This window comes from Hevea brasiliensis, chromosome 15, assembly GCF_030052815.1.
Source record: "Hevea brasiliensis isolate MT/VB/25A 57/8 chromosome 15, ASM3005281v1, whole genome shotgun sequence".
NCBI classification, from domain to species: Eukaryota; Viridiplantae; Streptophyta; class Magnoliopsida; order Malpighiales; family Euphorbiaceae; genus Hevea; species Hevea brasiliensis.
The window spans coordinates 64,997,934-65,015,459 of record NC_079507.1 but is presented as its reverse complement, the minus strand read 5'-3'; the positions used below and the strand labels follow the sequence as shown (position 1 = coordinate 65,015,459).

General features: G+C 28.5%; 1 protein-coding gene, 1 non-coding gene and 1 pseudogene across 2 annotated transcripts; 1 reads left to right on the top strand and 2 right to left on the bottom strand.

The window, feature by feature from the left end:
- Positions 1-833: 833 nt before the first annotated feature.
- On the bottom strand, positions 834-6,518 carry LOC110671303 (probable ubiquitin-conjugating enzyme E2 26; annotated as a pseudogene).
- Positions 6,519-12,249: 5,731 nt separating this feature from the next.
- Positions 12,250-13,248, top strand: LOC110652016 (metallothionein-like protein type 3). The gene is made up of 3 exons (XM_021807510.2): positions 12,250-12,410; positions 12,603-12,650; positions 12,903-13,248. The coding sequence occupies exons 1-3, from the start codon at positions 12,361-12,363 to the stop codon at positions 13,003-13,005; spliced, it is 201 nt and encodes a 66-aa protein (XP_021663202.2). The 5' UTR covers positions 12,250-12,360; the 3' UTR covers positions 13,006-13,248.
- Positions 13,249-13,556: 308 nt separating this feature from the next.
- LOC110652015 (uncharacterized) lies at positions 13,557-16,122 on the bottom strand. Its single transcript, XR_009144086.1, has 2 exons — positions 15,731-16,122; positions 13,557-14,399 (listed from the first exon to the last, which is right to left on the bottom strand). It is a non-coding gene; the product is annotated as an uncharacterized LOC110652015 (transcript).
- Between the last annotated feature and the right edge of the window lie 1,404 nt (positions 16,123-17,526).

The window sequence follows — 17,526 nt, the reverse complement described above, 5'->3', positions numbered from 1 at the left end:
ATGGAAAGCTCCTGTCGCTCTTCTCTTCTGAAAATATTGGAGTTGCCGACTTGGAAATCTTCAAACAAGGTAAGTGAAAAATCCTATGTTCAATGACAATACTTTTTGAAGTCGAGATCAATTGAAACTATAAAAAGAACGCCAAGTTGCAGTCTAATGGCTTACCGCAAACAATAATAATAATAATAATAATAATATGGGTACATCATTTCCCTATATTGGCATTGGGTGAAGTAATATTGCAAAATGCAAAATTAAAAAAATAAAAAGAAAATTTTGGTCATAAATGTCAAAAAATTACTGGATGCCCATTTTATCTTGCGTTGAAATGTTTTTAACTTTCCAAATTTTTGGCTTAAAAAGTCTTACTCCAACTTAAAAACTTGTAAGTGAGAATCACAAAATAATTTTATAACTCTAATATTCATCACTTGTTTCCTCTCAACCTTTTTCTTCTGCATACCAAAAATACTCTTTTTTCAAAGTAAATAAATAAGCTAAAATTATATAGGAAGCAAGATGAACAAGTTGTGTTTGTATGAGATGCACAACACTTGCAGGAGCTTCATCAATCCACGCTCAAAAATTATCATGTTCATGTGCTAAAACTAAGACAAAGAGGGAGCAATAGCGTCGAGCAGGCATTTTCATTTCACCCATTGAATCTTGGAAATACTCAAAAGAATTTTATCTTTTCAGAATTTGTCAACCTATTTTCATTTAACAAAATTTATTGTTCTAAACAGTGATACAAATAAAATTTTAATTTAATACATGATTTATATTTTAATTTAATCTAAAGTTTAAAAACATGTAAATATCAGTTGATCGAGTTGGATCATACTCATCGGATACTGCATCATTTTAATTATTATATACTTATAATACACAGAGAGTATAGACACTAGATAATTAGATAAGAATTTATAGTTTCCATCCTATGATCTTGATCCATATCTACACCTCTGTACAAATTGAAAATTATATCTTAAGCATCCTATAGAAACAAAGATATAAATCTCCATAATTGAATTTTGAACCTTTCAATATGAAGCTGGAGTCCAATACTCTGCATGTGAGAGATGTTAAGACGCTTTGCGTCAACTCTCAAAATTTACAACTCATCAAGAACTCGTTCATATTGCATCCTTGGGCACATTACCCACTCGATTATTGTTCTTCACTTTGGCCAAAGTTGGAATTCTTCAGTGTTTTTGACTCCAATTAGAGAAAACTCTTTCAAAAGCAGATCAACACACCCGGGTAAAGAGTCCTTAAAACCCTTTGAACAGCCCTTGTCACCCTCATCAACATCCTGAACCCCACCTTTGACCAGACACCCCACCTGAGCACCATCCGCATATGCTTTACATGCCACCAGAATGTCATTAGCATACTTGTGGAAATGGCCCATAACAAAGTCCTCAAAATGCTACATTTAACCAAAATTTTGAATTATTAGGTTTTGAATCTAAAATAAGAAAGCTTCAAATCCATAAGTATACCTAAACTTTATTTCCCAGAATACATAAATTGAGCACATTACTGACAAAAAAGGAAGAAATTTGCAGCAAGATAATTATACTTCCACAAAGTCAACTAAAAATTGTTTATACTTCTCCCTGAGACTATTAGTAAATAATTAAGATGACAATTTTAGGTAGATAGGTAAGGTGGACATCTTCATATTCCCAGCCATGTTGAACCCATAATGCCATTGATTAGTGGAAAAAGCTAGAATAAATGGTTAAAAAACATACCTTTGGTGGCCTCCTCATAGCATAAACCATTGTCTTAAGAGATAACATAAACGTCTTCTCATTGTACTGCTGAGATTTTATTTCACCATTTGGTGAACCACTCAAATATTCGTAACCAGGCTCATTAAAAAAGGGCTTTTGATTCAATATCAGTGCTTGTATGGAGACCAGAACTTGTAGCACAGTCGACACACCAGGAAGCCACTTCTCATTCTTGTTACCATGCCAGGTGCCAAGAAGGCTCAGGCAAACCTTCCCAGAACTGTACAAGTTTGGGTTAAGTTGAAGACCACCAGAATGATAGTAGACAAGCTAACACAGATAATTCCCAAATTATGAGACCAAAAATTTACAAGAAAAGATGCAAATACAGAACTTCAATCACATACCGGTGGTACGTTGGGATAACCACTAGGGAAGAAAACATCAAAAAAGAAGAGACCATCATGATAAGGAGTACTCTCGGCTCCAATAATGACAGCCCTCAATAGGTCCATCCTCGATTCATAAACCCTAACAAATATAGTATCTGTTGACATGATAAAATTGGGACCCAAAAATCAATAATGAGATAAAACAAAACTTCAATAGGAAAAATTGGTAGTTCTGCTTCAGCAATGAACAGACACCTAATGAACATATTCTTTTTTACCCATTTTCTTTTTTTTTTAATGCATTATATTATATGAAAACAGTAAGGAGCAGATAGTGGCTACCAAAGTCATTATTGCGTCTACTTAGTTACACAGTTAGTTTAGGAGGCTCACAAACACTTCACAAATGCCTAAACACAACTACATGTTATGGTTCCAACAAAGACCTAAGTGAACTGCATTGCATAATTTATGGTTAAAAAATTATTATACAATTTATAAATAAATTTTCTCATCAGGGACCTCCTCTCTCATCAAAATGACCTAATAGAGATAGAAAGAGTAAAGCTCACTGATCTTAGCCAAAAATTAAAAAATAAAAAAGAAAGCTTCTTGTCACCTGCAAGAAAGAAATTTGAATGCTGTGCATGGCAAAAACCTATTCTACAACTGGCAGCTATTTGGCATTTCCATAACATTTGAAAATTCTAATAGTTACTAGAATTCTGAAGTTCAGAACAATAATAACAATAAAAAGATAAATCAAGAGGGAAAAATTGTAGCATTGACATGTAAATTAGTGTAAACATAATTATAGAAATAGTTTTCTTTATTCTTCTGTTATTACGTATGGCTTCTTTCCTTTTCATTAGTATATTTTAAGCATAATTAAGAAGCTCCAGCTCCCATCTGTGTAGCACTTAGGAACCTAAACTAACATTAAAATACCAAACAGAAAAAACATAATCCAAAGGAAGCCTACCAGAGAAAATATCATTTAGATATTCTTAAGAAGATTCAGGCATTCAGATTCCTAACTGTTTTGAACATGGTTTACTGATACATACCCATAAAGCCAATTCTTAATTTCAATTCCAAATATTCACATGGTCTCACAACCAATATATTCATCAGAAAACAATTCATCTGAAGAAAGGATGGGAGACCTTGGAAAAGATTGTCAATCCTGTGTGGAAAACGAAAGCATGGAACTTACCTGGCAAATCATTCTCCAGGATTTTCCATTCCTCCTGAACTCTCTTGGACCAATTCTTGGGTGGCTTGAAAAAGGATAAAACAAAAACCAAAATTACATAGGAATAGAAGATCAGGAACCATAAAAGAAGAAATAAATTGTATATTCTAAAACTAGTTACCTGCTTAGTTGAAGAACCTTTAGAAACATAGCGATGATCTGAATGATCTTCAACAGTATCAAACTTCTTAAAAAGTTGGTATTTCCCTAGAATATCATTTTCATCTACATTCTTTGGAGTTCTGGTAACACCTTCTTCAGGGGGAATATATGCAGCATGAAATGGATCATAGAAATCTGAGTGACTTGTATGGTTAGTGTTTGAAGATTTGAATTTAGATGTGAACCAAGATATAGATGGGCCTACTACAGAATGGTGATTCAATCCATCCACATTTGCAGGAAAGTTTGGACAAATAAGATTATTTGTGCCATCTTGGTTGTTTAGATTAAATGGAGTATAGTGTCCCCAGTGTGATGGTTCAACGCCATGAGGAATTGTTGCCTTGGGCGATTGGTTTACAGAACTATAATTATTTGAACTACTTGACGTAACTGGTATCTTTTTCCTCTGTAGGTTATGAGCAGGATCCAGAATCCAAGGAACAGGAGCCTCCACTCCAGGAGGAATATCCACATCGTAAAAGTGGGCATCTAAAAATGCATGATCATCAAAATCCATGGAATCATCAGAAATGAAATCCATATAGTCACTGTCATATAACAAATCAGAACCACCATCTATGTTGATTGTTTTATGTGATCCTGGAGCAGAGTTTTCAGAAGGACAGAAAAGATAACTGACCAAACCGTCCTAGAGAAAAAGAAAAACATTAAAAAAAAAAAAAAGTGAAGCAAGAAGGACATTTAAAGAGGAACACTTTTAAATATATATTTTACCGTAGCTTGATAGTAACCTTCAGAACTATCTTCTACAGCTATCCCTTTATCTTTTGTGTCAACTTTCTCATCAAGGATCATAACATCAGGGGAATCTTCATCATTGTCAACATCAATAACTTCACGAAGTATAACCTAGAAAAAATTGTTTCTTTAAATTATACAACAACTGGTTGATAAAAAGAAACTAGCAAAGGGAAAAGTTTGTAAATTGCGCATAAGAAGCAAGGCTTAAAACCCAGGGCCAATGCCGTTCCAAATCCTTAGGCATCATGCATTCAGTAAGCTCACAACTATCTAAAAATGGTTAGAGCTTGAGGAGATAAAAGCCACAACTCAAGCATGAACTGTTAGATCTACTTATTTGTAAATCATTGCAGCATGAACTATTAGATGCTTTCAACTCCAGGGTGGAAGAAAATAAATTACTACCAGGGGGCACTCTTGGTACTCGTATAAAGGCCAAAAACCATTTTTTATTTTATTTTTCCCTACCTTATTCCCTCCTATACATCAGTTTTAGAACTTTTATTCTGTTTTCTTCCACTTAAGCCTTCCAGAATAATAACATTTTCACATCAAAACACTTGACTTGCTCAGTCACAAGAGATACTTCAATAGCTTTTTAAGAAAAATAATGTATTAATTTGGTCTTTTTAGTTGTTTGGCTATTATTCATCTCAAAATTCAAACATATACAAAATTATTACATCAACAAGATTACTCCTTGTTTGTTTGAATTCTTGTTTAAAATTAATTTGAATCATTTGAGACTTTTATTTTATATAAAAACTGATAGTAGCACTACTGCATTCGGCAATATAGTCTGATAATGATACCTTGTATCATGAACGCCATCAGCTACACCAAATATGAACAATTTGTCAATTTCAAATAGCAGCACAAAACCCAAGATGTTAACATCAGGCAAATTATAACCCGTAGTTTAATTTGTGAAGTTACAGATCAGCAGAAGTGTCTACATCACTTCATAAAATTGATTTTACAAATTGTACCAATCTAAGAAAAAAGAAGCTGTCCTTAACCAGCTCAGGCCCCAGGGTTATATATTTCAGTCCAAATGGCCAAACATAATACTTATCTCGCAACAGGAACTAAGGATATTTAAAATCCAACATGCAGGACAATAGAGGGAACTCTCTATTCTACAAAAGATGGCTACATTTAGGCATGATATAAGGCTAGGCTAGATTGCCAGTAAATAAGTATTTTTAGGCCCCAATTCAATTGGAAACCTGATCACAGTGATATCTAAAACATACATCAGAGCACATAAACGAAGTAGAATTTCAGAAATCTACCAGATAGCCACTATTCAGATTGCAGAATAGTGAAATAGAAATCTAAATCCCATTGCATTAGGATTCTTAATGTCTGGTTGGAATTCAGCTTGGGGGTGTTCTCAGGAACTGCTTTTGAACTCTCTTCTTTTTTTTCCGAGATGCAACAGCAGGTTAATGCCAAAACACATATACATACAAAGGATTATTGAATATACCAACTTCTGGGACTGTTTACATTGACTCAGATTGTGGTAGCTCTTGCATGATATGTACTTAAGAAGTAAACAACTAGATAAAACATACCCTTCACACCACTAAAACCCAAAAAAAAATCTTCAACAATTTCAGCAACGGGTAACAAAATCCTATAAAAAGCACAATAATGCAAAAGAATCCTACTTTTAGCCAAACTAAGGTATATATATATAAAAAAAAAAGGCACAAACAAAATATTATTAAAGAAATAGAAAGGACAAAGTTGAAAGAAAAGGAATTCAATTATAGAATCAATCAATACAGATTAACAGTAACGATAGGCATTAGATACAATAATCCATGAATAAAGCGACGATTACAGAAGAGAACGATCGATCATTCCTGGACTTTAAAAAAAGAGCTCTTTTTTTTTTTAAAGATTGTTCAGGGAAAGACCTGTTTGAGTTTATTCTGTTTGTTAGCGCGAGAAACTGGAGGCGCGATTTCGATCACGTCGGGGTCCATCAACAGCTGCTTCCTGCTTCCAGAGACAACGACGGGGACAGAGCGAGAAAGACTGAGAGAAAGACTTCAAAGAAAGGTTTAAGAAATAGAGAATTTTGAGAGAGAGCATGTGTGGCAGAAATGCTTGGGTGGGGCTGCGGCTCCTGCATGGAAGATGGATCGGCTCTGACAGAGAGAAGCGGCTCTGACAACATGCTGTGACTGAGGCTTAGCGGCTTGGGTGGTTTAAAAGAACTGGATTTTGGATTGGGTTTGTTTTAGACCAATTGGTTTTCTTTTATTATTTCTTGAGCTTTACTTTTTTGTAATTTTTTTTTTAATTTACCACTAAATTTTAGCAATTTTCTCTATTTAATTTTTTATATACAACATATATGGTAATATATATATATATAAAAGATATTACTATAACAATAAATTTCAATACTAAAGCAAAGTAGTATTTGACCAGTTATAGAAATTGTATTTGGTAAATATTAGATTGATATAATTATTTATTCAAAGCTGCATGTGAATAAATTTTTTGAATAAATCTTTTACTAAAATGCTCATCGAAATACAATTTTTTTTTTGTTTTATATTATATGTAATTCATTTTTTTTCTTTTTACTTAAACTATTTTACCAATTAATCACTTTTATCTAAACGCCGACATAAATATATATTTAGTCTTAAATTTTGCTCGAAATCTATAATTATCCTGTGTTTTATTAAATTTCTTTCATTTCAAAATTTTAATCCATATTTAGGAATATTTTCTTTTGAAATATTTATGCATTTAGTCATTTTCTCAGAAAATTGAATTTCTTGGTAAGTGATAAATATTAAAATATAATGGCATTTTATCAAATTATATTTGATAAACTAAAAAGATACCATTGCCTTCCATTTTTTTACTTAAATTATTATTAAATGCATTTTTGTTTTTCTTATTTAACTTCCCCAAGATTATTGAATTAATAGCATATAATTAAATATTAATTTTATAATAAAAAAATAATGATTCAAAATTTAATAATCTCATCTCTTTTAAAGAATTTTAAAATATCTAAAAAAAAAAATGTTGCTGCTCATGCATTCTCGAGATTCAGAGCGAATTTTCAAGTTGAAATGTATCAATCCGGGATAAAATCTCTTCCTTGAGGGATATTATATAGTAGATCCATAATTTTATGTTAGCATTAAATTAATTATAAAAAGATAATTAAATATAAAAATTAATTATTATTTAAAAAATTATTTTAATACATTAAAAATTAAAATTTGTATGATACATTATAATTTAATTATTATTTAATAATTAATTTCTCATTTAATATATGATTCCCTGCATGAAATAATTGATTCATTATATAATTTTTTCTTTTTTGGATGTTTATTTTTTTTTTTTGTCGAACTTGATTTAGTGTGTTTAGTCAACTTAATAGATTATAGTTTGTATTATATTTGATAGATGATTTTTTATTATTTAGATTATATTATATTTTTTAAATTTATTAATTAATTTTTTATTTTAATAAATTATTTATAATTATAAGAAATAATAAAAAACTATAAAATATTATAAATAATAATTCAATTAATTGTAATATTTATTATTATATAATAAAAAATATGTATTACAAATAAATAATATATTAAATATTCTTAATAATTATTTTATATATCAATAATAATAATCGTTGAATTTAAATATTCTGATATATTTATTATAATAAATTATTAACTATTAATTATATTTAATAAATAAATTAAACATATTATTATATATCTCTTCTCATGAATAACTTTATTTATGAATTCAAATAAATTTTGTAAAATTTTAAAATTTTAATGAGACATTGATGTTATTAAACCTAACTTAAAATTTAACCTAATAGAGAAATCTAAATATAAAATTAATTGAGTATATTTAATTATTTAAAGTCGTTTCTTTAACTTTTTTAATATATATATATTATCTGATGCGATTGAAAACTCCGCCCAATTTAATAGTCAAATCAATAATATACCTAGACAACTCAATATATGAAGCCAAATTTAATAAATTTAATATTAATCAAACAAGCATAGCTTTCAATGTACACAAAAACTCTAATAGAAATGTCACCCTTCTTTTTTTTATTTAAATTTAAATTTCATAAATTTAGAGTCTGTTTAATTCAATTCAATTAAATTTTTATTTAAAAAATTTATTGAAATCGACTATATGGATTCTTTTTTTTTTCATTCTAAATAATTTTAGGTAATTTAAGTCTGTTTGTTTTTAAAAAATAAATTTTAAAAAAATATTTATATATTTTAAGTATTTAAAATACTTAATGAAAATATTTTCTTAATAAATAAATTATTTTTTTAAATAAAAAATTATTTTTTAAATTTTAATAACTTTCTTAAAAATGTAAAAATTTTTATAATAACAAGATATAAATACATATTATTAATTTAACATTCTAACCAAATATTTTTTAAAACATAATTTTTATAAAATATATTTTTTATATATAAATTATTTTCTTAAAAAAATAGATGCTTAAAATTACTTTAATATCAATAAAGTAAAACTTATTGGTGCATCATTCCATTTTAAACCTTATATAAAAAAATTAAAAAAAAAAAGGGTCCAGAATGTTCTAATGCCCAAAAATATTTCTTTAGCAGCGCTTGCTGCCCGATGCACATGTTTTTCTTTGTTGCTAGAGATTTTAATTGGCCCATTAGGATATTTTTAATTGGGCCTGTGCCTTAAGGCCCCTTTCCTTTGTTGAAATGTAATTTTATATTATATCAAGTGAAAACAAATAAAATTTTATTTTTACTTTTTAATTCAAGTATTGAATAATTATTTTTAAAAATATTATTTTTAGGATATTTTTAATAAAATAAAATCATAATTAATATATTTTTATATTTATTTATTAAATTAATCATATTTAATTTATTCTAAAAATAGTGTAAAAATTTTATGAGAAAGGAAATTTTCTTGAAGTTTGTCAAGTGAGATATTTTTTAATTCCTTGGTCATACAAATTAGAAAATCTTGATTTGGACATGAAGAGAAAGTGGAGGGGCGAAGAAGAGGACAAGCATATGATATCTTAATATTCCCACTTGCAGAAGATGGATATAAAGATTGAAAGCATGTATGTAAGGCTGTAATTTATTTGACAATAAAATTTTGAAAATAAAATTTTTTTTCAATGAAAATTGAAAATAACAGTTGGCTACTTGGACAAGCAATTGTTATATGACCACTCCTAAGTTTTTCTGTTTTGTTTCCATATTACACAGTCACCCGAATTTTATATTTTAAGGGTTTCGTTGAAAAAATACATATTATTTTTTAAAAAATACATATATATTATATACAAAGTCAAAAATTATTATTTCTCTTTAGATAATCATTGAGATTTGAGACTGTCTTTTAAAAGTTGACAATTTAAAAAAAAATCCTATTAATTAATAAAGTTGCTATTGGCTCTTTTTTTTTTTCTTTCTCTCTTAACAGTTTTTTAAAGTTATTCTTGATATAAATATATATATATTTTAAAAATTATGTATTTAACATGTCTAAAATTATTTTTACAAACTTATTAAATTAAAAAAATCTTTAAAAAATTAATGAAACATCACAATGATTGAATGAAATAAAAATAAAAATATGTGTTAAAATATATATTTTATTTATTAAAAGTTATATAAACTTTTTTACTTTAATTATTCGATGTTTCGCACTGAAATTGAAAATAGTATTTAAATGAAATATTTAAAGAATTAGACTGCTGACTTCGCAGACAAGTAATCTAACTATTTGTTGGTATAAATAATTTTTTTTTAAATAAAATTTTATTTGCTTTATATATTCATTCCTTCAATTTAGTCCATTATAAATTTTTAGTTCAATTTAATCTAAAATTTTTATTTTATTTCCAAATTCATCCAAAATTGAGGAATGTGTAACTCCCTCACCACTTTGGTGTATGAGTTGTTTTTTTTTAAAATTTTTAATACTTTTAAAATTAATTATTTTGTTAATTATTTTTAATATTTATTAAATAATTATAATCAGTTAATTTTTTATATTTAATATTAATTAATAGTATGGAAATAAAAATTTAATATTTTATATTTTTAATTTTAATTTAGTTATAATTTTCTAATTTTAAATTAAAAAATGAAAATATAAACATAATTTTTCTAATTTAAATAATTAAAATTAATTATAATACTTTTAATTTTAATTAATTATATGAAAATAAAAAATATATTTTTATTAATTTTTAATTTAATTAAATATAATTTTATAATTTTTATTTTTAATTAATTATATGAAAATATAAAAATAATATTTTTATATTTTCAGTTTAATTAATAATATTAATAATAAAACATAATATTTTTGATCTTTTTATTTAATTAACTTTATAATATAAAAATAATATTTGATTATTAAAAAAATAAAAAAATAATTAAATATTAAAAAAATAGCTCATGTAATGAGTTTGACCCGATTTGAGCTTAAATCAAAATTTATGAGCTAAATTAAATTAAAAATTCAAAATTAATTAAATTAAACCTCTCCAATAAGTATACCACTAAAATTGAGTTTTATTCCTTTAAATATCATTATTTATTAGTCTTTTATTTTCATAAAAAATTTCTCTCTCATTATTTTATTCTTCTCCAACCATTTTTATTATTTTTCATGGGTGTATTTTTCACACTTACTAAAACTTAACTAGTGACGAAATTCGCCATTAAAAACTTCGATGTAAATTTAGCTAAAAGCTTAAAATTAAGCTAATTTAAACTTTAAAAAAATATAAAGACTAAATTGAGTCTTATTTTTTTTTGTTAATAAAAGGTAAAGGAGTTTAATTAATTAATATTAATAGATTCTAAAAGGTGATTATATATATATATATATATTAAATTTTTAGCACCCAGTCCTTGATGTCACATCAACTCTAAAAGATAAAAAGAAATAAATTTTTCTTTTTGAGCTGGCTTTCTATCCATAAAGAAAGGAATGTTAAATTAAAATGAAAATAATTATTATATCTTAAAATTGTATCATTTCTGCTTTGTCAAAAGTAAGTTGATTGGGATGTCAAAGCTCTGAAATCATGGGAGCAAATAAGTGGGTGTCCCAGATTTTCTCTTAAAATGAAGAACCGATATTTTCTTTTATCAAAAAAAAATTGAAAGAACCGATTTACTCGAGAGCAAAAATATAAATATTATTATTTTGATAAAAGGCCTTATTTGTTGTTCAATTCGTTAATGTAATAGTTCTTATTAATTATATTCACCTTACAGATCGTTGTGATAATATAAGCAGGGATAATTATTAAATTTTAATATATTATATTTTCTTTAAAAATTTAGAGTATAAGGTGATAATTACTCATCCAAAAATGAAGAATAGGCATCTAATCCTTATATTAAGAACGTCATGTCAAAATAGAATCTTTAGCATTTGGATGGTCAATATTTAAATTAAGGGCCCTTATATAATCTAAGAAAATGAACGACAGCAGAAGAATTTCACTTTTTATATGCACTGAACGCAAATTATTGGATTAAAAAGAAGTATTGTATTTGAAAATTTGAATAAGTAAGGAGAGTAGAAGAAGATTCATATCTCTACAAATATTTTTCGAACTAATTCCTGTCTGTAAATGCGTGCAGTTTCTTGGATTGTTTAAAGAAAAGAAAAGAAAATACATGCAGTTTCTTGGAAAGGGAAATGAAATAGACATGAGAGGAGGATAGATGGCCGAGCACCTCCATTATCAAGATTCCTTCGGACTCTTCCTAAAGAGGCGTGTGTTCCTCTCATGCCTAAGTGGGCCCTCCCCCGCCCATCTCGTCATGGACCCCATATCCCTCCATTGCTTGCGCCTGCCTCTCCTTCCATCTCCAATGATCTCCTCTATAAATTCAGGCATGACCCAAGAGCAGAGGTATAGCCATTTGATTCAAAAACTCAATAACCCCCCAGTTTTCTTCAGTTTCGAAGCTTCCTTTTACGTTAATCCACCACCATGTCAAGCACCTGCGGCAACTGCGACTGTGCTGATAAGAGCCAGTGCGTGTAAGTATTATCAAGTACCTATATACTTCGTAGCACAAAATATTATAAAAGATAATAGGGTTGTAGTTGATTTAGTTGAAAATAAACATGGTTTTGCATGGCCTATTTACATTTCTTGACTTGAAGAAGTTTCATCCTCTTGCTGCAAGTTTTTATATTGATTATTGATGCTAGGGGGTTTGATATTTGCAGGAAGAAGGGCAGCAGCTACACTGCTGACATAGTTGAGACTGAGAAGAGGTATGCAAATTCAATTAATAATTCAATCTCACCCAATATATATTTTTTTTGAATTGTAATGTAATTTATGACAATACAAGTTAAATACTATGATAACCCAATGAGGAAAATGAAAAAGGAAGCTTTTAACAGGTGAAATAAGATGAAAATGTTCATAAAAACTTAATGAAAATTCCATAGATTTTGTGAAGACTTTGATTTGAGATTTTACACTTGCAATCCAGCACTAATTGAATGTTTCATCTCTTGCAGCTTTGTCTCTACTGTTGTCATGGAGGTTCCCGCCGCCGAGCCCGACGGCAAGTGCAAGTGCGGTGCTGGCTGCACCTGCACTGACTGCACTTGTGGTCACTAAACTTATAAAAACTTAAAATATAGTGTGAGGTTGCAGGGGAGTCGCTAATAATGCAATTGTACTAAATAATGTGTTTTCTGTTGTGATACTTGTGGGCATGGGGTGAAATACTCTATGTTTCCTTGCATAGAGTGTTTAATGGCCACATCTATGGCCTTTGTGTCGCTTAATTAATGAATTACTAATAGTACAAACCTTCTTCTAGTTATCTTTTCCGGATATCTAGTTTCTTTCGTTTCCCAACTGTTTTGATTCTTACTTCATAGCTATAATTATTCGGCTCCATTGGCAAAGGAGCCCTAAATAAATTCCCAGATCACACTATTTGTTTAACTGTATTTACAGGTTAAATTAAGTATAAATATTACAAATACTATCTCAGTGAAGCACCCTGCATCTAGCTAGGACCTATAGATCCCACGAATGAAGTGTCATACAACAATAACTAATCCCCAATATGAACTTAAAGGGAAAGAAGAAAGCTGGAAGAATATGTTTTCTACACTGAAGAAATAGCATGCACGCTACGATGATAAGTAATGGCATAAAAGTAAATTTAAATTTTAGAGAATCTGTTTTCTATATCCGTATGGGCACCATGGCACAATCATAAATGGTTCCAAATAAGGAGCAGATGAGAAGACAACGTCAAGGTGTTACAAGTACGGGGATATGTTGCCTGCATTAGATGTTCAACTCAATCTGATAACAGTCACAGAGGCATCCTCCCAGAGTTGCAATTGCAAACCTTGTGAGTAGTGATGCGCCATTAGATCTCAGGTCCAAGTCTTTTAAACCAACAAAAACAATATCTAACATAAACAATTAGAAATGAGCAGAATACCAATGGCATCTCAAGAAAAACATCAGATGATCAGCACCCATAAAAAGATAAGACAAACAAAAACTAGAGCGCATCATGTACTCTTGTCTACTTTGAATTGTTAAGACTGCCTCATAATTTCAATAAATTGCACAAGTTGAAACACAATTCAAGAAAAGCGGCCCTATTCTTGCTCTATTCCTTAACTACTGTGGTATGTATGGTTCCAAAAGCAAGTATCCTACGCCCCAAATAAGTATCAAATTATCAACTTAACCATTGAATCAATCTCAAACATTAAAACCGTCAGCTCGAAGGCACTGATGATGAGCCTCAATCCATTTTGCACAAGCATTTTCACCATGCTCCACAATACATTCATCCCTCAGCTTCTTAGTTTCAGGGCAGGCACAGCAAATCTTCTTTTTTTGCTTTGATTCTGGCACAGATGTTGAGATTGCTGAACCCTTATTTTGCTCTGATCCTGGCAGAGATAAGGTTGAGGAAGCATTTTGCAAAGGCAGCCCACCCATTGCCACAAAGTCTAAAAGATATTACTATGAGAAGGACTCTGCTCGGGAGAACAACAAAGAACAAAAGACCATCAGATTCAAAGCTAAGAATAGAAGAAGAACAGATCTCTCCTCTGCTGCATAGCATCTAATATATCAACTTCATAAAAGCAATTGGACAGAATAGAGATGAGAAATCTGCTAACCTCTCATAAAACAAACATTCCAGCCCAAGTTGTGACCCATTAACGAATTTCATCAACATTAAAAAAAAAAAAGGTGAAATGTCTGCCAATTATTCCATTGAAGAATAATAAAAGTGATTTCCAAAATAATTCGCATCATGTTGTGCATATCTTAAAATGCATGGCCTTATATGTTATTGATCCAAGTTCCTTCATATGTCTCAAATGATCAATGTTTCAAGAACAGGAGGCAACCACCCCTAAAAAGCCATATGAATCTTTGAACATCAATGAAGCATGTTGACTCAAAATAAACTTTCTACTTAACTATTTTTGCATTGAAAATAATTGAGCTTTGATATTTAGTGATGGAACAATAATCATTACTCAACCCCTCACCAATAAATTTCAGAGGCAGAAGTAAAGATTCAAGACTACCAACAAGTTTATAAGTATATAATTAGATGTAATTCAAGTTTCTTAACCTTGAAGAGAATGAGAATAGAAAATAAAACCAACACTTTGAATGTTTAATGTACTTCTAGCAAAATCTAATTAGTCAATTATTTATAAAATCTTATTTGCCTTCCCTTTCTCACAACCTCCACTTTATCATTCTAAATTTCATTGTTCATTCATATGTTCGCAACAACTATCATTATTCATTTTTAAATTTCACAGAAACAAAAAGATATTCCAGAAAAGTGGACCTAGTAAAAACAATGAAACTAAAGAAGAAGACATTAAAAAAAAAAAAACTGATGCTAATAATTTGCTCCTGAATCATAACAATTATGAACAAGCAAACAAAAATCGGAAATCAAACAACTTGACCCAATTAAATAATTTAATTTAGAGGCGTAGGTGGGTAGGCTTAGGTGGTGGTTGAATGTCTATGAGCGAAGAAGCAATGCACAACAATGGTCATAAAATGGACTGGGTTTGCGTGGTATAATAAGAACCATAAGCTTGTGTAGAAGAAGAGAAAAGAAGGAATATTTTTTCCAAGGATAAATCAGTTGATTATCTATTAACTATTTAGTAAATTTTCTAGTTGAACCTTCAATATTGAAATCCAAGGATCAAAATAACACATACAAAAGCTCCATTCAAAAACAAATTATATATAAAGCAATCGCTGAAGCAGCTAATGTTCCATTGAGAAGATAAAAGGAATAGAAGAAACAGAAGGTCTAGATACTCACCTGATTGAGAGAGGATGTATCAGAGACAGGAAGGCAGAGTTTTGGGTGATTTTGGATTTGGTGGGTGGTTGTGTTTCCGGAAATCTATGGGAAAGCTTTGCGGAAGAACCTGAAGAAGCGCCTTGAGTTTTGAGTGGTTTATAAATGACGTCGTTTATAGCTTTTTCTTTGGGTTAAGGCAAGGAAACTATATTTTGTAGTCCCTTAATTATGCCTTAATTAATATTGGAGTGCCTCAATGTTTAAAACTAATTCATTTAATCCTTAAAGTTTGGTGCAATCAATAAGTAAATCCTTTCGTCTTTTAAGTCGATTTGGCCAAGGAAAGGCTAGGACAGCAAGAGAGAGGCAGCAAAAGGGAAATTTTTGTCTAGGGTTACTATGATCTAAAATAAAAACATACGACACAATTCACGATGTTTGTGTGTATATATATATAAAATAAAAAAATATTTAAAAAAAATGACACATGATATTTTTTTTTTAATTTTATTGTGTATTGCTTTTCATAAATATTTTTTATATTAATTATATTTAATTTTTTTATTTCTCTTTTAAATATTTTTATTATTTACAATACTATCTTAATATTTATGATTTAAATTATTTTTTTTAATTTAATTTTTAAAAATTAAAATTTTTTATAATTAAGTGTAATATTTAAAAATTATTTATATTATTTTATAAATACTAATTATTATTTTATTTTTCTTTTAATTGTTATTATTATTTACAACACCATCTTAATATTTTTTATTTAAATTATTATTTTTTTAAATTTATTTTCTAAAAAATTAAGACCTCCTATGATTAAATATAATATTTAAAAACTATTTATATTATTTTTTATGAATTTATTTATACAAAAATATTATTTGCCACGTGTTATCTTATATAATAATAATAATAATAATAATAATAATAATAATAATAAGTTATTGATGGCCATTAGTTTAAAAAAAATTAATCATTAATTTGTAATCCAATAATCAACTATCATATAATTTAATCAACATTAAATTATTTCTTATATTTAATAAATATTTTTATTATATTATTATATTTTTTATTATTTTTATTATGAAATCTTTATTAAAAATTTTGAGAAACAAAAAGTATACTTTACATAAAAAGTTATAAAGATAAAATATAAAAATTTGATTTATTTATTATTTTTTATGTTAATAATTTAATTTTTTTATTTCACTTTTCTAAAATTAATTAATACTTATTATTATTATTATTATTATTACCAACTTATGACAATTTAATTGAAACGGCCAAGTAAATATGTCATGATCCGATTCTATGGGACAGACAGACACTAGGACCTAAGCCAGCATAAAACTCTCGAGACCCATAGTAAGCTTTACTATTCCTAAATTGTCACGACCCAAAATTTTGTGTCACAACCGGTGGATAATTTAAATATTTTTAAATCATGCAAGCCTTATCAGAGTATCTTGAATAAATATATTGTCACTTACTAACAAAAAAAAATAGATAAAATCATAAACAAATACTGAATAAACAACATAAATATCCTACAAGTAAACTGCGGAGTCTCTACAGATTTCAAATAAGAACTTAAACTGTTCAATAAAGTAAACTAATTATTAACCCGAGGAAATATGAATTCAGGCATACCATGATAACAAATCAAAAATTGTCTCTCTCCAGAAAATGGACTGAATATTTGGATCAGCTGCAGAATTTTACTGATCTGAAATAGATAATAGACAGAGAAAACGTGGTTTGAACTAATGCTCAGTGAATAATAATTACAGCACGCTTGA